The following is a 27,780-nucleotide window of genomic DNA, read 5'->3' as shown; positions in this document are numbered from 1 at the left end:
GGACATGCAATGAAGCTTCAAAGTACTAAATTTAAAACAAATCAGAGAAAATATTTCTTCACTCAACGTGTAATTAAACTCTGGAATTCATTGCTAAAGAATGTGGTAAAAGCAGTTAGCGGGGTTTAAAAAAGGTCTGGATAACTTCCTAAAAGAAAAGTCCATAAGCATTATTAAGATGGACTTGGGAAAAACCACTGCTTAGTTCTAGGATAAGCAGCATAAAATGTATTGTATTGTTTTGGGAAGTTGCCAGATACTTGTAACCTGGATTGGCCACTATTGGCAAAAGGATGCTGGGCTTGATAGACCTTTGGTCTGTCCCAGTAAGGCAACACTTATGTTCTTAACTTCTTTTTACATGACCATACAGGAGTTTTAGAACACAGGAATTTTTTTTCGTTCCAGTAGCAAATTTTCAGTAATTCAAGTCAGCGGTGGCCTTTGTTTTGTTGGGACTCTGGAGAAGAGAATGATTTAGGCTTCCTAGATACTTATGGTATACAAGAAAGTTGGGGGGAAAAAAACACAAGGGGTGTAGCAAATTTTCAAAATATTCTCAAAAAGCATGAAACATACAGTTTGCTAACAAAATAGCTAACAGACTATGGGGATGGTGGTGGTGGGGGGGGGCTACAAATCAACAAGGCCTCAACGCTCAGGGAACATCAGTCTGACCAAATGTGTCCGTTTTCGCAAAGGAATTCTGAGATATTATCATTGGCCTTAATAAACCATCAAACTCCAGAAGAAAGAGAGGAACCAAAGAACTCCCCAAAATGCAGAAAAAGGTGCTCACCAAAAAAAAAACAGAGAAAAATAGCCAAAACCCACACAGTCTGTTTTTAGTCATCAAAAAAACAAAATTTCCACATCAAATCCCATTAGTCCCTACAAATACTGCTGGAAATTCAAGAATGATATCAAAATACAGTTCCACAGATGCTTAGTTTGAGTGAAGAGGCATCCTGTCCCCATACCGGATCGTCGAAACCGCTACTGCTCCAGTGCATAAGAGAGCGCTCTTCCAGTGCTGTGATGCATAAACATATTTCAGCTGTCGAGAACCTTGACACTTGTTTCTCGAACCCGCTGCTTCAGGAGGTTTTTTTTTAATGACTAAAACAGACTGTGTGGGGTTTGGCTATTTTTCTCCGTCTTTTTAGCGAGCAACTTTTTTTTCCATTTTTGGGAGTTTTTTGGTTGCTGTCTTTTTTTTCTGGAGTTCGATGATTTATTGAGGCTAATGATAATATCTGGGAATTCATTTGAGAAAATTGGCACGTTTGTTCAGACTGATGCTCTCTGAGCTTTGAGGCCTTGTTTATTTAAATGTTGAGATGTTTGTAGCCCCTTATAGTCTGTGTTAGCCATTTTGTTAGCAAACTGCGTTTCATGCTATTTGAGGATACAAGCAAGTTGGACATTTTCAATTTCATTTTGCCCAATTCATGAAACTACATCAAAAGTTAGTATAATTGGCTACATAAGGGCCCTTTTACCAAGCTGCGTTAAGCAGTAATGTGCACCTAAGCTAGCTTAAAATGGAATACGAAGGGACGTGCTCAGGCATCCTGTGATAGCTGCCTAATTAGCAAACACTAATCCACTTACTAAAATTTATTTGGATGTTTTGGGAGGGGATGTGAGCTAAACAGTGCATCCACATTAGTGGACGCTAACTGGTTAGCGCAGGAATACTGCGTGATCCTTCACCACCTACAAAATGAGCCACTTGCTAATGGCAACATTAGTGCATGGCCATTTTATAGCTGCAATAAAAATGGCCTTAGCATGTGGGAAAATACGCGTAAGAATGCACTAAGGGCATTTTTTTTTTACTGCAGCTTAATAAAAAGACCCCATAGTTCACTGTTAAAATGGATTACTGTAATGCACTCTACAGAGGGTCTGCACCAGCTCCAATTCTTTCAGAATGCTGCCGCAAGACTAATAGAAGCGACGTGACCACATCACACCGTTTTTGCAAAAACATCACTGGCTACCACTAAATTTAAAACTCGGTCTGAAATGGCCCCAAGAACTTGAAGAACAGGATCACCTTCTACACACCTCCAAGGACACTAAGGCCCTCCCAAAGATTATCCCTAACCACACCCTCTCCAAAAGACATCACAGGATGTGATACCTGCAAGCAAGCCTTCTCCAGAGTAGCCCCCACACTCTGGAATGTACTCCCTGAAAGGTTCCGCTTAACACAAGACTATCTGTACTTCAGGAAGCAGGTGAGAGCTTGGCTCTTCAACCAGGCCTTTAATAGAAGAAGTAACTGACATGTTAGTCTCAGTCACACACACACATAAGGCGTGACACGGGCTGCATGTACTGCAGCAGGACATGTTTATCCACTCCTACCCTAACTGAGATAATATTTAACCATCTCTCTGACCTCATGTGCAACTTTCTTTAAATTAATCCCCTTATTTTCTCTTACCTATCTATATGTTCAATCTTTGCTTTTACCCTACGCTACCTATTAAAATGTTCTATTACGTATTGTGTTGACATTGTAAGTAGTATAGTATGCCATGCTTTGTACTGTTATTTGAATATTTTTACTGCTGTAATTGTCTATTGCTTAGGTTTGATTTATTCTTACTGTACACCGCCCTGAGTGAATTCCTTCAAAGAAGCAGTAAATAAATCCTAATAAAGAAAGGCTCTTCTTTCAAAATAAAAGTGAAATAAAATAAAACTTTCATCCCCAAATAACTAGTTGCAATTTTGCAGGGTCCCTAAAGCATAGGGGCCCTTGGCAGTCACTCAGTTTACCACCCGGTAAGGCCTTCACTGTTCAAGTGTTTATTTACTGTGAAAACCTGAATAAAGCAGCCTGTGCCAAGTGCCTGTTGCATTGAGTGCGCTTCTGTGTGGCCGGAGAGCAAAGCAGATTGCTGAGCAGAATGTCACAAGCCACAGCATAACAGATTTTCAGGGAGCGAATCAGCAGGGATGTATAAAGGGAGCAACATGGTCGCCGGACAGGTGCACAAGAGCCTGGGTTCATTAGGTGCCATGCCACACAAAAGGGGGAGGAGGGACCTCTCTGGGTCTCCGTGAGGCTATTGTTCAGAGCCACTAACAGACCCTTCTCCTCATATTAGCTGCTCACGTTGAGCAGGGCTCATTAAACATTCAGCTCCAGCCTCAAGCAGCTCATTAAATCAGCAATGAGTAGTGACGCGAATACTGGAGAGCCCTGCCCCAGTCAGCATCACCATGCAAAAGCTGCTTCCAGCACTCAATGTTTTCCTGCTCAGTGCTCTGGCTATGATGACCAGTTTGTGCTCTCTGCTTTGCTTTAAGTACAGGTAAAAATACCAAAGAGCTTCTTCTTGTAATACAGTATATCTGGCATGATTGTATTAGATTTTAGTATTTAACTTGTCCTTTTGGGCCTTGACATGGTCAGCTTCTACAGCCTGATACTAACCCACATCTACTGATTTTTTTTTTTTAATATGGTAGTCTTTGTCATTTTCTTTAACCCTTTTGAGCTTGATTTGTCTCTGCCTTCTGTGACTGTGAAAAAAACCCCAAACCTTAGGGTACATGGGGGCCCGTTGTGTTCAAAGAAGTTGTGTTCCTGTGCAAGTTTTAACCTACAGTACAGTTACTATGACAGAGCAGTTTAGAAATGCAGCTGTAGAACTGCAGTATGTTTTACATCTGGTAAGTTTAGCCTGTATTGAAACTTACTTAAGAGTGCGCTTTAAAGTTTAAAAATGCTGCAACATCTGGACTGTTGTTCTTAATCTCAGGTATCATAGACTAAGTGTATATACCATCAATTTGAAACAACAACAAAAATAAATAACAACAGCTGAAATTAGAAGTGGGCAGAAATGGGGCTATTTCCCATTGTTTTATGATGGCACCATACCATGACTGTATTTTGCTGTATTTCCTCCACAGAAAATGTTTTCAGACAGCTCATTTCTATGTGGAAGATAGCAGTTCACCCCGTGTGGTCCCCAATGAAAGCATTCCCATTATCCCTATCCCAGGTGAGTGGGGCCTGCACCCATTTAATTGTGTTTATAATTAAATGCAATGTATTACATAAGTTTTTATTCAGTTACTGGGATGTGCAACCTCTGCGAGGTTTTTAAATTTTTTTTCCCCCTCCCTAAAGGCTTCTTTTACAAAGCCGCGCTAAAGATTCCTGTGCAGTAAAAGAGAAGAAGCCCATTCAGTTCCTCTGGGCTTCTTCTCTTTTACCGTGCAGGAATCACTAGCGCAGCTTTGTAAAAGAGACCCTAAGTGGATTATTTTCATTCTAGAGACATTGTACTGTTGTTTTCATTGTCCTTAAAGAATCAGTAACAGCAGGTAGCAGACTTTTACCTACATAGAAAACGTCATAATGTACAGACTATTGCAAATCAGTGGTGCTGTTCCAATATTTCCAAGCGATCCTTTTACTGAAAATACAGTACTAAGAAATATCAAAGCCGCTCTTTGTAGTGTTTAATGTGTTTCCATGACTTAATGGTGTTGTATAAGTCTTAAGTATGGCTCTTTAGACGAGGTGGAATAATTTCTGTGTTTAGTTTGCAAACATGAATGAGTGTTTAATGAAAAAAAGGGTCTTGTACATTGACCCTTTCATTTGAAGCTTTTTTTGGTGTGATTTATACGTTATCCCATTTCCTCAAAATAGTTCCTGTATTTTTGTGTGATCTATTTTTTCCCTTGCTGTCTTTGTTCTGCCGTTTCAGTTCAGCACCTATGGGATCTATTTTAATGACAATCCCTGGTGGACTGCAACAAAAACTTTCACAGATGGCCCTTACCCCTGAGGGACCCGTAGTAAAGAGGGGAAAGTGTGTCTGCCACTTTCCCCTTGTGTCTGAATCTGTGCTAATCAGTCAGCTTCATTGCTAGGGTGGTAGGATACTGAATTGTATGTTTTGAAAACCAAATAATTTGTGTTACTACAAGAGAAAAAGTAAAAAGATTAGGTCATTTTTGTCATATGCTTCTTTCTCTGGTTCTTCCCTTGAATCCTTATAGCTTTGGTTGATTTGCTATGCTAAATATGTAAACATGATGATAAGTAGCCTCCTTCATTAAATGTTTCATTCAGCGTATACTTTGTAGCTCTTTAGAAGTAGTTAGAGTGTCTGTTATTGCTTTTTGTTTATTTAATTATGCATTCAGGCAGCTAATAATAGGCTTTGGTTGTCAATTGAAATGAATTTTGTTCGCCAATAAAAGTGTGCACTGTCAGGAAAGAGTGCAAACTATGGACCAAATTCTATAAATGATGCCTTAAAAGTTGGCGACGAAAAACCACACGGTTAGCATGATTCTATAAACTACACCTAAAGTTAGGTGTAGTTTATAGAATATGCTCACGCACCATTCTAGCAGCACCCATTTAGGCCTCCTCAAACCAGGCCTAAATACCTGTGCCTAAGTTAGGCGCAGACCAAGTGTATTCCATAAAAGTGCACATAGCTTTTTGAAACGCCCACAATACACCCATGGCCACACCCTCTTTTCAACTGCATGCATTATCATTTTTATGTACTGCGTTGTAGAATACGCCTAGAAAGTTGCGTGCGTAAATTCTAATTAAAGCCAGTTTGTGCCACTAATTCTTTGTTAATTACCAATTAGTGCTGATTGGCTTGTTAATCAAACTGGCATCATATATAGAATTTGTGGGTATGTGCACATAGATTCAATAAATGTCACTCAAAATTCAATGCTGAAAAAAAAATAGCACCAAGCACGATCCCATAAAGAGTGCACGCCCTATATCGAATTGTGCTCAGCACCTATTCCCACACCCAATTTAGTCGACCTGCTGAAACCTGGTGCCCAAGTTAGACACGCAACTTTTCATAACACTCCTGACACATCCATGGCCACATCCCCTTTTGAGTTGCGCATTAGTAGAGTTAGACGCCTTGCCTTATAGAATAGTGCACAGCCAGATGCGCATGCAAATTTTATTGCATGCCAATTAACATCAATAATTGGTTGTTAGCACCCAGTAATTGATGTTAATTGACTGGTTACTCAATTTGCACAAATTTGGGGGCACAATTCAGGACACCATACATAGAATCTGGAGAATAGTGTGCACTATTCTTAAAGAGTGCCCACTATTTGCACATAGTGCATACTCTTTCCCAACAGTGCACACATGCATGGTGGTTTGCACATGTGTGCACTCTGAGGAAAAAGTTTGTTTATATGCAACAAGTTGTGCATCTTCAGGACACACCTAGACATTGAAATTTTCAGGATACCTGCAGTGAATATGCATGAGTTAGATTTGCATAGCATGAATGTGGTCCATGCAAATTAGCTCATGCATATTCACTGAGGATATCCTGAAAACCTGACAGGGTTGAGAACCCCTGCTTGAGGACATTTGTTTCAAAATGGGGATGGGTGGGTGGGAAACAGAAGAAGCAGTACAGGTTTTCAAGTTGCTCATCCCTAGCTAATATTAAGTTGTATCTTTCCTATTTGCTGTGATCCAGATGGTGATGGTGATAGCCAGGACTGGCTGTACACAAGAGTTTGAACAAGTGTTATACTTTGCTAGCTGCAATAGTTCACTTTAGAAAGTGGACCTTCACTTTTTTGTCTATCACAGATTCGACAAACAGTATCAAGCTGTCATTCGGACTTCATAGCAGTTCTTTTCTTTTTAGCACAAGACTTAGGAATGTACAGGAACAGTAATACTTCAGGTGTGATCTTATATAAGGAACATTTTTATGGATAAAGGAGGCAGTTCTGTAACAGAGCACCTGCTTTTGGGCGAGCTAATAGTTCAGGTAGTGATCCTTATAGAACATTAACGTAACCGGATATCATTGTGCCGAAATGTAGGCGTGAACTTGACAGATCTATGTCTCGCTTAAATGTACATGCCTAAATGTTACATTTATATGCAGGACAAATAATGTTCTTTAAGTGGCCCATGTAAATGTTGGTCCTACCCAGGGCCCACCCATGTTGCTTCCCTGTGAGCACTATAGTTGTGAGCTATGCAATTTGAACACATAATTTCTGAACACCAATTAGGCTTAATGTTGTCCTTATGGGGCTAAGTGTACCCTTGCCCACATGGATGAGAGTATTTTATAAATTGTCATTCAGAATTGTTACACCTGACTCACACCTATCCACCCCCAACCTGTTAGACTGTCACTGAAATGTTTTGATGTGTCACTCGTCCTCTGTCTCTATGCATATAGACTGTCACTGAAATGCTTTGATGTTTCACTCATATATACTGTCATCTACCAACATTTGCTTATTTCCGATCTGACAAAGAAGGGCAACCTTCGAAAGCTACTACAAATCATATCTACAAATCATTTCTACAGCGCTACCAGTCGTACACAGTGCTTCACAATTGAACATGAAGAAAAGACAGTCCCTGCTCAAAAGAGCTTACAATCTAAATCAGGACAGACAAACAGGACAAATAAGGGATAAGGGTAGGACAGACAGGACACATAGGGAAAGAGGACTATTGAAGAGAGGAAGACAAGATAAAGGTTACGAGCAGGTGACAAGTTAGGAATTAAAAGCAGCGTCAAATAGGTAGGCCTTTAGCCCGGATTTGAAGGCGGCCAGGGATGAAGCTTGACGTAATGGCTCAGGAAGTCTATTCCAGGCATAAGGTGCGGCGAGATAAAAGGAACGGAGTCTGGAGTTAGCGATGGAGAAGAAGGGTGCAATTAGGAGAGATTTGCCTAGTGAACGGAGTTCCTGGGAAGGAGTGTAGGGAGAAATGTATTAAGTTATGTCCAATAAAAAAGGTATCATCTTATTTTCTTTTCCATGTTTTATTTTGTTTTATTTACCTTTAAAAGTGGACTAACACGGCTACCACACCTCTCTACTCAGAATTGTTACATAAATTTAAGGGACCTGGTATGGAATGAGAGGGAAAGTATTTAGTTTGTCTTTAAAGAACACTTTCACATTCTCATGGTTTATTTGGAAGAGATAACTAGTTATGTCTAATTTAAACTTCTTCTTTTTTTTAAATCATACTAGTTCAGGACCAGCAGAGGGTTCCCCTCCAGCTGCAGTAGGAATAAGGAGGGAAGTTCCATAAGCTTCTAGGTCCACGTCAAAAAGTTGCAGACTGATAACCTGGCACAAAATCACCACTGAAAATTATACCCCTGTTACGTTTTACATTGGAATCTGTATCAGTACAGCTACATCAGTCTGAAATTATAAACATAAATACTTCACTGTCAACAAAGCAGTAACGGGCCTCATCTGTGACCTCGTCACTCTTCCCAGCACAGATATAATACTAGACAAACCAAATGTATAAACATTCTGTACAATGGATAAAAATAACCAGAGTATTTATTAGATACCTAACAATGAAATCTAATTTGCATGTTCCAGTCTGTTTAAAGTCTATTACCCTCTGCCCCTGCCAGGAGAAGCCCTCAGGGCCTGCATGTCTGCTTGGCTCATCAAGACCTTTGTTCTTGTGGTTCCCCAGGGTAGGTGGGCTCTGTCAGGCAGTCCACCAAACACAAGACTGTCAGCACATCTTTACCTTTATCTGTAATGTCTGATCCGTTGGCTGTCTTCATGGACCATGCAACTGAGACCTTTTGCTGTCACCAGTCAGTTCCACTCTGATGCTGCCAGACTATACATCTGGGAATCCTTCTGGCCCTTATACCCCTCCTGTACCAATTTGTGTCACCTAGGGAGGGTCCATCACACACAGCCCTCCTGTCCATGGTGCGACCGCACCTCAAATATTGTGTTCAATTGTGGTTACCGCATCTCAAAAAAGATATAGTGGAATTAGAAAAGGTATAGAGAAGGGCGACGAAAATGATAAAGGGGGTGGGATACTTCCCTATGAAGAAAGGCTGAAGTGTCTAGAGCTCTTCAGCTTGGAGAAAAGACGGCTGAGGAGAGATATGATAGAGGTCTATAAAATAATGAGTGGAGCTGAATGGGTAGATGTGAATCATTTGTTTACTCTTTCCAAAAATACTAGGACTAGGGGGCATGCAATGAAGTTACAAAGTAGTAAATTTAATTCGAATCAGAGAAAATATTTCTTCACTCAGCATGTAACTAAACTCTGGAATTCATTGCCAGAGAATTTAGTAAAGGCAGTTAACTTAGCGGGGTTTTAAAAAGGTCTGGACGGCTTCCTAAAGGAAAAGTCCATAGACCATTATTAAATTGACCTGGGGAAAATCCACTGCTTATTTCTGGAATAAGCAGCAAAAAATGTATTGAACTTTTTGGGGATCTTGCCAGGTATTTGTGACCTGGATTGGCCACTGTTGGAAACAGGATGCTGGGCTTGATGGACTTTTGGTCTGTCCCGGTGTGGCAATACTTATGTACTTATGGGATGTGAGGAGACTCCCAATACCTGCCATCAATGGCTATAATTCCTAGCCCTTACTACCCATTCACTCCTTATTTTGCCCTCCATAATGCATTTAGGGAAGGGCTCCTTCTCCTCCTTTCATGGGACCACCATCTAAACCAACCAACCAACCAACGAGATCAAACAGCTGAACCCAGCATTCTCATGTGGGATGTGGAGTTCTCGTTAATGACGAATGGCCTTGCTGACCTACCTGCTCATTTTAGCAAGGCTATTCAGTCTCCAGCAACCAGCAGATTTACTTATTTATTTAAAACATTGATGTTTTGCCAATCAAATTTTCTAGACAAGATTATTATGCTATAATGGTATGTTATATCATAAAAGACTTGTCTCTCACTAATTCTCTCATTTGAGACTGAAGGCCAGTTACACAAAGCAAACTAAGTACTGATACAAAACATCAGGAATTACAAAAAGAAAAATGAATGCAAATCAAATCTTATAGACTGGTATACAAGCAAATTTTCAGAGCTTGGCGAAACGAATAATAGTTTCTCACTAAGCGTAACTCAACAGGAAGATTATTCCATAAGTGGATAGCTAAAAATAAAAAGGAGTGAGAAAACAAAGCTTTAAACCTAATACTTTTGGTAGAAGGAAAAGCCAAAAGAAGGTAACTACAACCCCTAGATGTTGCTTTAGCATTCTTATCGATTGGTGAGCACCTTCTGGACAGGTACCATCTAAAAACTTAAAAACCAAACAGAGCACCTTAAAATCAATCCGAGCCTGAACTGGGAGTAACTTGATCCATTCCAGATTTGCAAAATATCAATCTAGCAGCCGAGTGTTTGAATCATTTGTGTGGAGTGGAGGAGTAGCCTAGTGGTTTGAGCACCAGTCTTGCCATCCAGAGATGGCCAGTTCAAATCCCACTGCTGTTCCTTGTGATCTTGGGGAAAGTCACTTGATCCTCCAGGTACAGAATTAGATTGTGAGCCCTCCAGGGACAGAGAAATACCCAGTATACCTGAATTTAACTCACTTTGAACTACTACTGAAAAAGGTGTGAGCAAAATCTAAAATGAATTTGAATTTTTAAAATCAATTTGGATGTACCAGGACTCTGGACAATCTCTCAACATTCAATTGAGTCTCTTCACTATTCAAAATAAATTATGAAATACCTGGCAGATTTAGTCATAAATAATCATAAAAGAACAAACAAAAATCTGTAATAAAATAGCAGATGTGTGTTTTGGGAGCCATTGCTTAGATAGTGAGTAAGTTCCATCCTAGACCTAAGGCCCCTGAACAAATTCCTGGTCAAAGAAAAGTTCAGGATGATTTCCCTGGGCACCCTTCAACCTAGAATTCAGGAAAATGATTGGCTATGCTCTCTGGACTTAAAGGATGCCTATACCCACATTTCCATCCTTCCCAGTCACAGGAGATATCTCAGATTCTGAATAGGGAAACACCACTACCGCGTTGGCATCATGTCAGCTCCCAGGGTATTCACCAAGTGTCTAGTGTGACGTATCTGCATAGACTGGGAGTATATGTATTTCCCTTTCTGGACGATTGGCTGGTCAAGAGTACATCACAGGAGGGATGTCAGACTCTATATCAGTGGTTCCCAAACCTGGTCCTGGAGGCACCCCAACCAATCAGCTTTTCAGGATACCCATAATGAATATTCATGAGATAGATTTACATGCAGTGGAGACAGCACATGCAAATTTGGGTATCCTGAAACCTGACTGGCTGGGGTGCCTCCAGGACCAGATTTGGAAACCACTGGCCTAACTATTCGAGTGTTATCATAAACTACCTTCTCCCAATCCAGCAATTGGAGTACATTGGTGCCCTATTAGGTACATTGCAAGCTCAGGCTTTTTGTCCACAAGCAAGAGCAGAGACCTTTTCAACATTTTTTTGCAAGTTTGAAACAGCAAGCTCGGCAAATGTTGATATTAATGGGCCACATGGCCTTAACAGTGCATGTCATGCCCTTGGCACATCTCCATTTGAGGGATGCCCAGTGGACCGTAGCTTCTCAATGGTCTCATGTGGCTGGGAATCTAGCGGATGCAATCCATATTCCTCCAGAGTTGACTCATGCTCTTCTCTAGTGGACAATTCAAACAAATTTGATTGTGGGATTTAACATTCCAAATTCCATCTCCTCAGAAGGTGCTAACGATGGATGCATCCAACCTGGGATGGGGAGCTCATGTGAATGAGCTTCACATGCAGGGAACCTGGTTTGTTCAGGAAACAGATCTCCATATCAACCTCCTCAAGCTCAGGTCTATTTGGAATGCTCTAAAAGGCTTTCAGAGATCGGCTACAGAGCCAAATTATTCTCATTCAAATGGACAGCCAGGTTGCAATGTTCTGTGTAAACAAGCTAGGGGTATGGAAGCAGTGGGAATGTGGCAGTGGGCCCTCCTTCACGGAATGGTTCTCCAAGCCACATACATACCAGGAAAGGACAACTCCTGGCGGATAGACTAAGCAGGGTTTTGCAACCGCACAAGTGGTCTCTCAACATGAGCGTAGCCCTCAAGATCTTCCAAGAGTGGGGCATCCCTTCAATGGATTTTTTGCCACTCATCTCAACAACAAATTCCTCTGGTTCTGTGCTGGGCTTAGGTCACACGGCAGACTAGCATTAGATGCTTTTCTCCTACATTGGAGGAAGGGGCTTCTGTATGTGTATCCTCCAATACTTCTCATAGAGAAGAATTTGCTGAAGCTCAAGCAAGACCAAGGAACTATGATTCTAATTGTGCCTTACTGGTCGAGGCAGATATGGTTTCCTCTTCTTCTGGAGTTGTCCACCAAAGATCCATGGAAATTTGCATATTTTATAAAACCTCATCATGCAGAACGAGGGATCTCTTCTTTATCCCAACTTCCAGTCCCTGGCCCTCACAGCTTGGATGTTGACAGTATAGATTTGCTGGAGGGAGTCCTCTGAATCTTGCTGGCTTCCAGGAAAGACTCCACTAAGAGGTGTTACTCCTTTAAGTGGAGGAGGTTGGCTGTTGGCTTAGATCCCCTCACCTGCCCTGCAGAAAAACTGCTTGAATACTTCCTGTGCCTTTCTGAGTCTGGTTTGAAAGCCAAATCTGTAAGAGTTCATCTAAGTGTAATTAGTGCTTATCACCATGTAGGAGGTAAGCCCATCTCTGTACAGCCTCTATTTGTTCGCTTCATGTCAGGTTTGTTATTAGCAAAGCCCCATGCCAAACCTTCAATTGAGTCATGAAATCTCAACTGATTCAGCTGACGTTACCGCCAGCCATTGACTCTTTCAGTAAGGTCTCACGCATTAACCGGGCGGTAATGACCTACGTACGTAGAAAGCCACTTGATGCACGCCCGTTATGCGTGTCAGAAGATAAAAAAAAAATTTTGGACATACATAGCAGATGCGCGCCAAAAATGAAATTACTGCAAGGGCCACGTGGTAGTCGGGCAGTAACTCCATTTTGGCATGCATAGATGCCTATCAGGCTTATTTTCGAAAGAGAAGGGCGCCCATCTATCGACACAAATCGAGAGATGGGCGTCCTTCTCCCAGGGTCGCCCAAATCGGCGTAATCGAAAGCCGATCTTTGGTGTCCCCAACTGCTTTCCGTCGCGGGGACGACCAAAGTTCACGGGGGCCTGTCGGAAGCATAGCGAAGGCAGGACTGGGGCGTGCTTAACACATGGGCATCCTCAGCCATTAATGGAAAAAAGAAGGGCGTCCCTGTCCAGCACTTGGCCGACTTTAATTGGTCCATTTTTTCTTGCAACCGAGCCTAAAAAAAGTGCCCGAACTGACCAGATGACCACCGGAGGGAATCAGGGATGACCTCCCCTTACTCCCTCAGTGGTCACTAACCCCCTCCCACCCTAAAAAAAACTTTAAAAATATTTTTTGCCAGCCTCAAATGTCATACCCAGGTCCCTGGAGCAGTTTTAGTGGGTGTAGTTCACTTCAATCAGGCGGATCCAGGCCCATCTCCCCCACCTGTTACACTTGTGGTGGTAAATATGAGCCCTCCAAAACCCACCAGAAACCCACTGTACCCACATGTAGGTGCCCCCCTTCACCCCTTAGGGCTATGATAGTGTTGTACAGTTGTGGGTGTTGGGTTTTGGGGGGGGGGGGATTGGTGGCTCAGAACCCAAAGTAAGGGAGCTATTCACCTGGGAGCAATTTCTGAAGTCCACTGCAGTGCCTCTTAGGGTGCCCGGTTGGTGTCCTGGCATGTCAGGGGGACCAGTGCACTATGAATGCTGGCTCCTCCCACGACCAAAGGGCTTGCATTTGGTTGTTTCTGAGATGGGCGTTCTCAGTTTCCATTATCACCGAAAACCGGGGACGACCATCTCTAAGGTCGACCTAAATGTTGAGATTTGGGTGTCCCCGACCGTATTATCGAAACAAAAGATGGATGCCCATCTTGTTTCGATAATACAGGTTTCCCCGCCCCTTCGTGGGGAGGTCCTGCGAGGACATCCTCAGGAAAACTTGGGCGCCCCGTTCGATTATGCCCCTCCATGTGTCTTAGTAAAATGGCCCCTAAATCAATGGATTTTCCTGCAGTATCCATGCTGCGATGAGTACTTAAGTGTGCTTTTATGCAGACCTGCTGTTTCGGTACCTTGCAACCATTAGAACGCTTTTCCACGCCAGAAGTGGCACTTAACATTAGGCACCATATCTTGATCTGGGGGTTACTGTATTTCAGTAATCCTGTTGATTTAAAATATAAATTATAATAGAAAATCTATAAATTCAGTTGAAAATTGATGCCCTTTCATCATACTTACATTTCAGCTTCTCTGTTAATTTGCAGAAGATGAAATTGATATGATGATGCTGACATCCAAATGTATAACGTAAGGTTAGACATTATAATTAAAGTTGCTTCATTTATGCAGAGTTAAATATTGAAAGCTTTTAAGCACATTCTAAATCTGTCCAGCCTAAACTGAGCTTTACCATCCTATTTCTATTCTTAATAAGTCTTTTACAGTCTTCTAAGTGTACTATTCATTGGACCAACCTTCTGTTCTAGGGATCTAAGTCTCTGTAACAACTTTATTCTCTTCTCAATTCTTTAATAATTAATGACTTAATTGGCTTTATGACACCATAATGTTTCAAGGATGGCACTGTCCCAAGAATTGTGAGCCATATAAATGCTATGCAAAGTGCTGGAGAGGCAGCTTTATTACCCGCCTTTTTCACAGGGAAGGTATGGGGATTAGCATCCTGCTAACTAACAATTGCTGGTGGTCAGTAAAAGTTTGCATTAGGCCTGAAGCAGAAAATCTGTGAGCTGAGGATAAAGTGAAGACCAAATTATAGTGAATAGCAGTTAATCTGTTACATTACAGAAGTACACAAGTATTGCCATACTGGGACAGACCGAAGGTCCATCAAGCCCAGCATCCTGTTTCCAACAGTGGCCAATCCAGGTCACAAGTACCTGGCAAGATCCTAAAAAAGTTCAAAACATTCTATACTGCTTATCCCAGAAATAGTGGATTTTCCCCAAGTCCATTTAATAATGGTCTATGGACTTTTCCTTTAGGAAGCCATCCAAACTTTTTTAAAACCCCGCTAAGCTACCTGCTTTTACTACGTTCTCTGGCAACAAATTCCAGAGTACTGAAGTTTATCAAAGTTTTCATTATATAAATATGTACAGAGAACATAGATTGCAGTGTCGTTAAATAATTTATGCATTATAAGATATTTAAAAAAAAAGTCTGATAGAAATATCTAATCGTGAAAGTATCGTTATAATGTATACCTGTACATAAGAAAATGTGATACACAGATTTCACCTTCATTGAGTTATACGTGAAAGATGTGGAGCATTCAGGGGTCATATTCTGGGCATGCTATTGGTCTACAAAGGGGACGCTGTCTGCTCAAGGACACGCTCATACTCAGGCAAGTTAGAGTCCCTGCCATACTGCATTCCATCAGGTTTTTTTCAACATGTTTTGATAGTAAAATGCCTTGAGTAGAGAGGAGTAGAGGATCTTTAAACATGTTTAAGAGATGGTGACAGCATATTGAGTGGACCATACTTTATTTATTTATTTATTTGTTGCATTTGTATCCCACATTTTCCCACCTTTTTGCAGGCTCAATGTGGCTTACATAAAGCCGTAGTGGCTATTGCCATTTACGGAAAGAGAAATACAAGGTATTATAAGGTTTAGGGTACAAACAGTATTAAAATAAATTAAAGTAATTGTATAAACAATTCATAACAGGTGTAAGAGATAAGGGAGTAATGCATAACGTTCATTTAGTGACAAAGTAATTGAAGTAAACAAGTATAAAGAGTTCAATGTTATCTTGTTCTGGTAGAGTTTTGAAGTCAGGTCATTTATGAAGGATCATTATGATAAGTCTTTTTGAACAGGTCGTGCATTGTTTTTATGGCATTTGGAAGTGCATTCCTTAGTTGTGTGCTTATGTAGGAGAAGCTGGATGCATAGGTTGATTTATATTTTAGTCCTTTGCAACTGGGGTAATGGAGGTTCAAGAATGTACGTGGTGATCTTTTTGTGTTCCTGGCTGGTAAGTCTATGAGGTGTGACATATCTAACGGGGCCTCGCCATGAATAATTTTATGAACCAGGGTACAGGTTTTGAACATAATTCGTTCTTTTAGTGGGAGCCAGTGTAGTTTCTCTCTAAGGGGTTTGGCGCTTTCATATTTCGCTTTTCCAAATATGAGTCTGGCTGCAGTGTTTTGAGCAGTTTGGAGTTTCTTAATGACTTGTACTTTGCATCCAGCGTAGATGGAATTGCAGTAATCCAAGTGGCTTAACACCATTGATTGCACAAGTCTGCGGAATATTTCCCTAGGGAAGAAAGGTTTTACTCTTCTGAGTTTCCACATTGCTTGAGGAAGCTTAGGGCGAAACATGTCGGCAACGTAGTTCCCATACCAGTGCTGGAAACTAGCTTTAAAGCTGCTAGAATTGCTAGTGCTACTGTTTAGGATTAAGCTAAGGGAGACTTTTACAAAGCCGCGTAAGTGTTTTTATCTTGCGGTGGAAAATCAGCTGGCGGTAAACGCTAGTGCAGCTTTGTAAAAGACCCCCAAGTGCTTTCCTTACTTTCACATTGATGTATTAAGTTAATGAACTAGAATATAAATCATGAAAGATAATGTTTAAAAAAAATGTTTTCAAAGTTTAGGCAGTAACAATTTGGTACATAAAGTTCAGGGGTCCTTTTACTAAAGTGCACTGAAAAAACAGCCTGCGGTAGTGTAGATGCATGTTTTGGGCACGCGCAGAATCATTTTTCAGCGCACCTGCAAAAAATGCCTATTTTTATTTTTGCCGAAAATGGACCTTGCGGCAAAATGAAAATTGCCGCGTGTCCATTTTGGGTCTGAGACCTTACCGCCAGCTATTGACCTAGTGGTAAAGTCTCTCACAGTAACTGGGCAGTAATGACCTACACGTGTCAAATGCCACTTGGTGTGTGCCCAGTACGCGCATCAGAAAATAAAAATTATTTTTCGGATGCATGTATCAGATGCGTGCCAAAAATAAAATTACCGCAAGAACAGCGTGGTACCTGGGCGGTAACTCCAATTTGGTGCATTGGGCGCACATAGACGCTTACGCAGCTTAGTAAAATGGCCCCTTAGGCAGCAATGATTTTATGGTCTGCTGGAGTGGTACTGCTGAGATTCTTGAAATTTGTTTCTAAAGTGTTTCTTATTATTATAGTAGAGTTTATTTATTTGTTGCATTTGTATCCCACATTTTCCCACCTATTTGCAGGCTCAATGTGGCTTACATAGTACTGTGTTTTGCGATCGCCAGTTCCGGTATGAGAAATACAGTGTGGCATTACATTAGAGTTCATGAGTGACAGAGTAGATTGGTAATCAAAGAGGAAAAGTTAAGTTTTGTCCAGTTATGGTCTGAGTTTCTGTGTGTTGCCATGTTCAGGTGTTTAAGTTGGATCGTTATGGTATGCCTTTTTGAACAAGTTGGTTTTTAATGATTTCCGGAAGTTAGTTAGGTCATGCATTGTTTTCAAGACGTTTGATAGTGCATTCCATAGTTGTGTGCTTATGTAGGAGAAGCTGGATGCATAGGTTGATTTATATTTTAGTCCTTTGCAGCTTGGGAAGTGGAGATTTAGGTACGTGCATGTTGACCTTTTTGTGTTTCTGATTGGTAAGTCTATGAGGTCTGCCATGATGCGCATTTGATGCGCATAGGTCATTACTGCCCGGTTACTGCATGAGACTTTACCGCTGGGTCAATGGCTGGCGGTAAGGTCTCAGACCCAAAATGGACGCGTGGCAATTTTCATTTTGCCTCACATTCATTTTTGGCAAAAATTTTTAAAAATAATTTTTTATGGGTGCACTAAAAAATGATTCTGCGCACACCCCAAACCCGTGTCTACACTACCGCAGGCCATTTTTCAGTGCACCTTAGTAAAAGGACCCCTAAGGAAGCAAGGGTTTCAATCCTTCTTCTTCCACTAACATACTTTGTAACACATCCCTGGGCAAGCAGCAGCACCTTCCTTTGCCTCAGGTGCAAAACCTTAAGTATTAGCCCTCTTGGACAGGGTAAGGCCTAGGGCACCTGAATGTAAGTCAAGTATGATAATTAAATATTAAAAACCTGCAAGTTGCATTAGTTTTATTCCTAGCCAACACTGCTCTATGCTGCTCATTCATCCCCTGCATTTGAATGGCAGATATGGTGATGTCATTGATACTTCTGTTGCTGACACGGAATGGACCTGCCTAACAGTTATGGAGCTTGATCTTTGTTTTACCCGTCAAACTTAAAAACAAAATCCAAGCAGGCGTTCTTACCTAGCGGGAAGTTAGGCTTACCCTGACTGAAACTTCAAAACTCTCCTTTAACTGCCAAGAAGTGCTTACTTGTCATGGCAGTCTGCTCTTTTCCGTTCTTTAAACATTTTTATTTGCAGGAATTATCTCTCGGTCGGCTGTTTCTCTTCCTTAGTACTCTAGTGGGTGAAGGGCCTGAGACCCTCAACTCTTGCAGTAGAGTACTGGCTTCTAGATAATGTTCCCATCTTCAATAACTGCTTCTTCTTCTTAGCTGCTCCATGTAGTTTTCAGGAGAGGATTTCTCTTTTTTTTCTGCACTGCAGCAAATTTCAATGAGAAGTTATTGACCAAGAACAGAAAGGTAGGGCAGAATTTCCAAATGCTTCCTCACTGTTCATTGTCCCGGGGCTCACAAGTTCACCACTGTAAGGGCAACTGCTCTGTTTATATGTGTCTGATGTGTTTGTTCATCCTTCCCTTGCCTCTACTGGCATGATTGTTTCATTGGTATGCTGCAGGAGAACACGTTTTGAATGGCCCTGTTACAGTACTCTGCGTTTCCAGACGATTGATACACATTCTGTTTATTAGATGGAAACACGTCTCTGTGGAAGTTAGATTCCAGTTAGGTTGGCGCTACTTTCCTTTTAATCAAGTGTCTAATCAGTTTCAAGCATTAGATCAAATAATTCTCATGCATGTATCGCTCAAATTTAAAAAAAAAATAAGCATGGTTATTTTTTTGTGACCAGAAATAGTCACATCTTGAAACCAACTAGGGTATTACAGATTTATGCACTCAGGGGGTTGTTTACTAAAGCTTAGCTCCAGTTATCTGCAGCAGGGCCCATAGGAATAAAATGGGCCCTGCTGCAGATAACTTGAGCTAAGCTTTAGTAAACAACCCCTTCAATTCTTGGTTTCCTTTCTCTCACTGTGCTCTTGTGAGACGGTAATGGAATTGAAATAGGCTTGGGATATACATAGAGGTCACCTGATGAGAATAGACACCAAGCCTTGAGTGCTTTTCTGCTTAAAAACAACAGTGAATTGACTTTTTGTGCTTCTGAATGAGCATGAGATGTGGGAGGGAGAGGGGATAATTCGGAATGGCAGTTACATCCCTCAACACATGCAGGGTTAACCTGTGCAGAGCAGCAGTTACAACCATTAGGGGCCCTTTTAATAAGCCTCAGTAAAAAGTGGCCTGGCCTAGTTTTGGCACATGAAGTTGGGAACTAAGCCATTTTTTTACCGAGGCAGGAAAAAGGCCTTTTTAAAAAAAAAAAAAGGGGGGGGGGCAGTAAATGTCCGTGCATTAATATTAAAATTAGCGTGTGGCTATGTACTGCCTGAGCCTTTACTCCCACCTCTTTAGGAGGCGGTAAGGGCTCACGCGTTACTCGTGCAGTAATCGGGCAATGAGCAGCAATACGGCCTGCTGCTGATTACCACCTGGTACCCCCCACCCCCACCCCCCGCAGTAGAAAATGGAAAATTATTTTCTACTGTGGGAAACTGCATGCGCCAACTTTGGAACAACCACCTGGTGCCTGAAAGCTTTGGCTTTTTTTTGTTTTATAGTTGTTCTTCTCGTGAAGATCAGTGTGCCGGGCATTGCATTAGGCTGAAACTCTACAATAAAGATTTGTTTGTATCTACTACTGATCTGCTCTGTCAGTTTCCACATAACTTACAGTATTCTGTAAGTTACCCGATAAGTAGGAGACGTGCCTGTATCCCGCCATGATCTGCCCCTGTGCATGTGCCCTTGCAATCACACGCAATGTAACTTAACTACTACTACTCATTTCTATAGCGCTACTAGACGTACGCAACGCTGTACACCTGAACATGAAGAGACAGTCCCTGCTCGACAGAGCTTACAATCTAATTAGGACAGACAAACAGGACAAACAAGAGATAAGGGAATATTAAAGTGAGGATGGTAAAATAAGGGTTCGGAACAAGTGAATAAGGGTTAGGAGTTAAAAGCAGCATCAAAAAGGTGGGCTTTTAGCTTAGATTTGAAGACAGCCAGAGATGGAGCTTGACGGACCGGCTCAGGAAGTCTATTCCAGGCATATGGTGCAGCAAGATAAAAGGAACGGAGTCTGGAGTTAGCAGTGGAGGAGAAGGGTGCAGATAAGAGAGATTTACCCAGTGAACAGAGTTCCCGGGGAGGAATGTAGGGAGAGATGTGAGTGGAGAGGTACCGAGGAGCTGTAGAGTGAATGCACTTATAAGTCAATAAGAGGAGTTTGAACTGTATGCGGAAACGGATAGGAAGCCAGTGAAGTGACTTGAGGAGAGGGCTAATATTAACTGAATAGCACCTAAGTCCTCTGCAGACCAATTTCAACTAAATGATGTTGCCACCACCTAGCAACGATCATCACGATAACGTGCAAACAGCATTTTGCTTTCAACATAAACAGTTGCTATGGTTTTCAGTCAGGAGAATCTGATCCTTATTAAAATTTTGCATCTGGGGAAAGGTTATGGTTCTCACAGACTGGTGCAAAAGTTTCCAAAAAAGAAGTGGAAGAGGGTAAGCGTAGAATATGTTTTGAAGAAATTGCGAGAAACGGGCTAAATTGATCACCAGTCAGGAAGCAGCAGGGCCCAATCAGTTTGCACTGAAGGAAATATCACGGCAGTCGAAGAACCAGATAGTGAAGTGTCCTCATTTAGGGGCCCTTTTACAAAGCTATGAGAGGACTAATGTGTGGGTAGCGTGCGCCAAATCATCACTACCACTGGGGTTTCACGAGCGCCTGGTGGTAATTCCAAGCTTGGCACACACCGAATCTCACAATAGAAAACATTTTTCTATTTTCTATCGTGGGTGGCGTTCCCAGCGGTAATCGGCAGCATGGCCACATTGGCACGCACTGCTTGGTTACGGCGCAGGTAGTGCGTGAGCCCTTACCATGAAGTCAGCCAGCAGTAAAGGCTCAGGCAGTAAATAGGCACACGCTAGTTTTAGTTTTTGCGCACGCCCATTTCTCGGCCCATTAAAAAAAATGGCCTTTTTCCCAGTCGTGGTAAAGAGTGGCTCAATGCATGCCCAAAAGACGCACCCACACTACTGCAGGCCACTTTTTACTGCAGCTTTGAAAAAGGACCCCTTAGGGAGGAGGCTGGCATGAGTGTAACCTTATTGCGGATTTATTCAGGACAGTATATCCCAAATTGTATTGAAATTGGTCAGGTTTTGACAGTTCTACAGAAAGCAAGCTTTGTATGGTTTTATTTTGAAACGTGGAGGGGCATAATCGAAAGGGACGCCCAAGTTTTCCTGGGGACGTCCTCGCAGGACGGCTCCAGCAAGGGGCGGGGAAACCCGTATTATCGAAACAAGATGGGCGTCCATCTTTTGTTTCGATAATACAGTCGGGGACGCCCAAATCAGCAAATTTAGGTCGACCTTAGAGATGGTCGTCCCCAGGACTTGGTCGTTTCTGATTTTCAGCGATAATGGAAAGCGAGGACGCCCATCTCAGAAACGACCAAATTCAAGCCATTTGGTCATGGGAGGAGCCAGCATTCTTAGTGCACTGGTCCCACTGACATGCCAGGACACCAACCGGCCACCCAGGGGGCACTGCAGTGGACTTCACAAATTGCTCCCAGGTACATAGCTTCCTTACCTTCAGCCAGATGCACTAACTGAACGGAAAAAGCCCTTCCCTTACCGATCCCTTAGCGATTCGGAAAGGAACGGGCATGCATGAAGGAAATCGCATGCAAATGAGCAGCTCGCTGTTAATTCATTTGCACACGATTTCCTTCCTAAGGAGGGGAAGCCAGTGCAGAGCAGCCAAGCATTATGCGTGGCTGCTCTGCACATGCCAAAGATGGCTTCATACATGCAGACAAAGCTGTGTGTATAATAGCCGTCTACAACCTTAGAAAGCCCAGGTGAAAACGTCCCAAGTGCTCGTCAGGGACTTCTTTTTTTTTATTATTATTTTTTTAGAGTATGGGTGAAGGACGTCCTTCGCTATGCCTCCATCCCTGCAACGGCAGTTGAGGACATCCAAAATGTGGATGTTTCTGTGAGAAGGACATCCATGCCTTTGCTATGCCTCCAACATCCCCTTTATTTATTTATTTGGATTTTGGATCACAAGTAGCAGCAGTGGGATTTGAACCAGCCACCTCTGGATTGCAAGACCAGTGCCCTAACCACTAGGCCACTCCTCCACTCCACTCCTTGAAATTTGGCCATCCCTGTGGGGGGAGGGCAGTTCAGGACGTCCAAAATGTTTGAAAGAAGGACGTCCACGCCTTCACTATGCCTCTGCTGACACACACATACCTCCCCCCCCCCCCCCCCCCAGGGACCTGCACACTGCTGCGATGCACCTGAGTATGACATTTCAGGCTGGCAAAAAAAGTTTTTAAAGTTGTTTTTTTAGAGTGGGAGGGGGTTAGTGACCACTGGGGGAGTCAGGGGAGGTCATCCCCGATTCTCTCCGGTGGTCATCTGGTCAGTTCGGGCACCTTTTTGAGGCTTGGTCGTAAGAAAAAATGGACCAAGTAAAGTCGCCCAAGTGTTTGTCAGGGACACCCTTCTTTTTTCCATTATTGCTCGAGGACACCTATCTGTTAGGCATGCCCCAGTCCCGCCTTCGCTACACCTCTGACACACCCTCGGGAACTTTGTTCGTCCCCGCGATGGGAAGCAGTTGGGGACGCCCAAAATCGGCTTTCTATTATGCTGATTTGGGCGACCCTGAGAGAAGGACACCCATCTCCCGATTTGTGTCAAAAGATGGGCGCCCTTCTCTTTCGAAAATAAGCCTGACAGTGTAGCTACTTCATGACTCCTCCCAGAATGCGCCCCCAGCAGCACCTACCGTAAAAGTACCCATTCTAATGTTTATTTCATTTATAGCCCGCCTTTCTCCAAGGCAGGTAACAACATATTTTCAAAGACACGGCAATTCAGACTCAAAAACATGTATTTCTGCGCCTGACCTAATTGTATTTGAAGAAAAAGCTTCCTGTTATGAGTTCCGAAAGAAACAAAGCGAGATCATTTTCCCTGACGCAGCTAGTAAGCGAAATATGGCACTATGTCAGACTGACTCGCTGTGAAGAAGTATAAATCCATATTCTATGGACACTATAATAAGTAAAGTGATATGGAATCTATTGGGATTTTTGAAGGAGGTATTATCTTTTTAAGAAAAATATCAAAAATACAAGGATTAAAAAGCCATAAATACATTAGAAAATTATGCATTAAAAAGGATAAAATCTTTTGCACTGATGAGGATGGTGAAATTTGATTATACCTCTTTGGTGAAGATCATTAGATTAATGCATCTTTTGATGGTCCTGGACAAGTTTATTGTTTTATATGCAGTGAGCATTTATTAAATATTTGGCTGTTGAGCTCCTGCTTGAAAAAAAGATTTTGAGACCACAGTTTGACTACACTAATTTTATAAAAGCTATATTACATTCATATATTGCCACATACGTGCTAAAATGACTTTTTTAAAACTCATGAAAATCTGAAGCTTAGGGGCATATATTTTTCATTACTCATACAAGGCCCCTTTCTAGCAAGTATGACACATGCATATGTTTAAAAGCATATTTTTTTTCTGCAAAAGATAGACATCTCATTTGAAACACTAACCATCCTATATAATTTGATTTCAAGAAATCATAAGATAATATTGCCCCTGTTATTCCTTTAAGGTCACTGCCGTCAGCATGGTTCCAACATTTAAAGAGCTTTGCATGTGCAGCATGAAACTCTTGAGATGAACCCAACTGTGTCACCTTATTTTATTATTCAGAAAGAGTCTGATCTCTTTTGAAAGTAAAAGTCAGGGTGGTTCTGGTCTGAAGAAAAGAAGCGGTTTTATTTATGGCTTTCCTTCTAATTTAAAGACAGCATTCTGATTGTTGGCCGTTATTTCCATTGCGACAACATGCTGTCCTAGAAGAAGTCGATCATTTATTCCAGTTAAAATGATCTATGTTTTACAGATTGTATTTCCAATTTGAATTTGCAGTAGGCAGGGAGGCGGGTACTATTGGTGATGACACGCTGAAGTAAACAAATGCATCCTAGCAACAGATCTAAGAATAGAGGAGCAGGAGAGGACATGGTACCCAGTTAGTGTATAATCCATAAAACAGACCAATTCTCAGAGGCTTTTAGGTTGGTAGCTAAGATGTTACCTAATTAAATTGGGAGGCTGAAAACTGTCATCCTGCTCCATGGATAAAAGTACTGGTGCTCTTTCTCGCCCTGACTACTTTCACCTGCGCTAAAATGGCGGTTGGAGGAGGGTGGGACCAGCTGACAACGCACAAGGATTTCGTGTCCAAGGCAGGTGCCACGGCAACAGGTACTAACAGTGCCAGCCAACTTCTGTTTTCAAAGCTGCGTGGAGGCCCCGGATTGAGACGTACCCTGGGCTAGCAAGTAGCGCAGCCATTATGAAAAATGCTCCTGGTAGAGAGGAATTTTCAAGAGCATTTATGTAGGTTAATAGTGATTTACCCATGTAACTTTCTATTCCTGTGGGAATTTTGTGCAAAGTAGAATTCTGCATTTCCTGTGAAAATTCAGCAATGGGAACTGAGACACAACAACATCAGCAGCACTGGGCAACTCAAAAGAAGCAGCAGCAGCCTTGGTATCTGGCCACTTGTGCCTCAAGCTGAAGTAACAGCAAGGAGTGGGCAGTGCTGGCTGCAAAGGCTGGAAAATCGAGCAGTGGCAAGCAAATGGGAGAGTGAGGGAAGAAAGTCAGGGATCACCCTGTGGCACAGCTTGTCCCACATGCCTTTACACTTAAGACTGTTACCTACCTTTGAGAGGTTGCATGAGAGCCAAGAGCTGAACAGCTGCACAGCAGTGGGCTCCATTCAAACCCAGCACTGGCCCTGACCCCTTTGAGCTTTTAAAGGTGGAGCAGATTGATTCCATCTGCTGCTGGTTCCTTAACACAGAGGTGCAGCTGTTCACTTGCTGAGCCCTGGGAAGAGTCCTTAACTTAAAATCAAACAAACTGGTAGCTGCCTAAGAGGGAGGGGGATGAGGGGAGAGTGGGGGGGCTCATCAAGAGCCAGAGAAGCAGCCCAGCCAGCACAAAGCAAGTTGGAGAAAAAAGAAAATTGGGGCTGAGGGTTCAAGTCTGGGGGGGGGGGGAGGAAGAGCTAAATAGTAGAGAGCGCTGATGGTCTTGTGGGAGGGGGAGAGAAGCTTGGGCTGGGGTTCCTGAATCTGGAGGGGGCTAAAAGAGATAGTGTGTGTATGTGTGTGTTGGGGGAGAGCAGGACAAGGAAAAGATAGAGCTGTAGAGCCAGAGGATGAAAATTGTGACTTATGATGGAGGAATTAATGCACCAAGTGTTATTGTTTATTTATTGTAATTTATTAACCACCTTTATGAAGAGATTCACCCATAGTGGTATACAGCAGGTATATTTTAACAGAAAACTTAACATTTTCTTGACAGTGTAACAATAGTAAAATGACCAAAATAAGCATGAATACAATCAATGAAGCTTGTAAATGGCAGATTGAAACCCAGTAATAGGATTAATTTGAAACAGTGCCAGAAATATACACATTTAGCAGCACTGTAGAATAATCATATGTCATAAATATGGTGATGAAAAAAGTTTACAATATTCTGCATCTTTGAGTGATAACATTTTTCCATATTGCATCTTCAGTGAATTATTACTCAAAGCAGTGATTATATTGTTATGTGGGCAAGTAAAATCTTCAGAATTTTACAATACTGTGCACAGAAATTTAAATTGTGTTGAACTCCCCCAGGAGTTAAATTTGCTGTATGAAAAACCCCCTTCTCTGTCTTCCTACAGGGCACATACTCTTTGCTGCAGTTGGGGGAGGCTTTCCAGGGGGATGTTTTCAGTGGAATTGGAAAAGAAAGCATGGAGACTGTATTTTTAAAATGGAACACGTTTTATTGTATTTATATAAAAGATAGATGCTAGACACTTGATCAGGGAAGGGGAAGTGCTGGATACCTTGTATCTAGGAGGTAGGAAAGTAGGGAAGGGGAAATTACATGTTTTGCTCGAACAGGGATGAAAGTAGGGAAGTGGAGATGCTGACCACCTTGGGAAGGGAGGTGGGGAAGGACAGAGATGCTGCAAACCTTGAGGGGGGAAAATGCTGGAATATGGAGAAGTAGGGAAGGAAGAAAATACGCTGGGGGGGGGGAGGGTTGAGTCACTCCTTGGAGTGAGGGGGGATGCCACAGCTGAAAGTTCTAGAGTGTCAGATAACTTTGGGTGGCCCTGTCAGCCAGTGCTGAATAGAAAAGAAGAGCATGCCTCTTGAAAGGAACAGGAAAATATATTGTAAAGCTTTAAAAGGATATATATTTAAGTGGCGCCCTTAGAATATCCTTTTTCCATGAGAGAGAACCTGTTTTAGCAAGGGAACTTGTTTCATTGTAGTTGAGGTTTTCTTGCGTAATTCAATAAATGATGGCAGCAAAGGTCCAGTTGACCCAACCAGTCTGCCCCGATTTTACTGTAAAACAGCTAATAAAATTACCACTATTATGATGTTCTGTATACACAAATGCCTTACAAAATTATTCCAGGCTGTACACGAGTTGAGTTGCAAACTGCTTACAAAAGAGTCGCATAACAGGCTTGCTCAAACTAAATAGTTTACTACTCATCAAAATCACTATAGATAGGAATAGAACACACTTTTTTTTCTTTTTCAGATATGAAACCAGACATGATGTAATGTTCTAGGTGTTATGATACAGTGTTCGCAAGCATAGTGCACTATAGGGGCAGTTCTGTAAAGAGCACTAACCCTCGAATTCTATAAAAGTCACTAAAAATTGCACTTGCAAATTTGAGTGGATGCCCAATTTGTGCACACAATTTAATTGAATAACGAGCCAATTAGCACCGGTAATTGGGCCCTAACAATCAATTATCAGTGCTAATTGGCTTCAAATAGAAATTACAAATGTAAATTTAAGCGCCGAGATCTGCTTGGGTCCACAAAGGAGGCAGGGCCATGGGAAGGTCATGGGCAGCTCAAGGGCGTTCCTTTAATTTACTTGCGGTGTTATAGAATAAACGGGACCCGGATTTCCAGAAAGGTTTCATTGGTGCAAATGGTGGTGCCTAAATGTAGTCACGGATCCCAGCACTAAGCGTTTTTCTAGAAATGGCACTTAACTTTGGGGCACTTTTACAGAGCGGCAGTAAGCCCAACGTGGGCTTACTGCTTGCTCTTCCGGGACTACCACCAGCCCAACGCACACTATTTCTGGCGAAAAAGAAAACCCCCAGAAATGGCATGCACGGCAGTAACCTGGAGGTATTCCGGCATCACTGCGCTGTCCGACTACCGCTGGGTTACCGCAGGAGCCGTTATTACCACCTCAATGGGTGGCGATAAGGGCTCCCCATCACATGGCCATGCGGTAAGAGTTCTCTTACCGCATGGCCATGTGTGTCTGGGGTCTCTTTACCCACTGTGGTAAAAAGGGC

At 42.2% G+C, this 27,780-nt stretch overlaps 1 protein-coding gene across 1 annotated transcript in view; it reads left to right on the top strand.

Annotated features, from left to right (window-relative positions):
- Positions 1-27,780, top strand: part of PTPRG (protein tyrosine phosphatase receptor type G) — a 708,710-nt gene that overhangs the window by 604,109 nt on the left and 76,821 nt on the right. The window contains 1 exon segment of the mRNA XM_030208031.1: positions 3,937-4,028. Coding sequence (XP_030063891.1) covers positions 3,937-4,028 — 92 coding nt within the window.

Source organism: Microcaecilia unicolor, chromosome 6 (assembly GCF_901765095.1).
Source record: "Microcaecilia unicolor chromosome 6, aMicUni1.1, whole genome shotgun sequence".
NCBI lineage: Eukaryota > Metazoa > Chordata > Amphibia > Gymnophiona > Siphonopidae > Microcaecilia > Microcaecilia unicolor.
The sequence above is the reverse complement of the archived record's forward strand: the minus strand, read 5'-3'. Positions and strand labels throughout refer to the sequence as shown.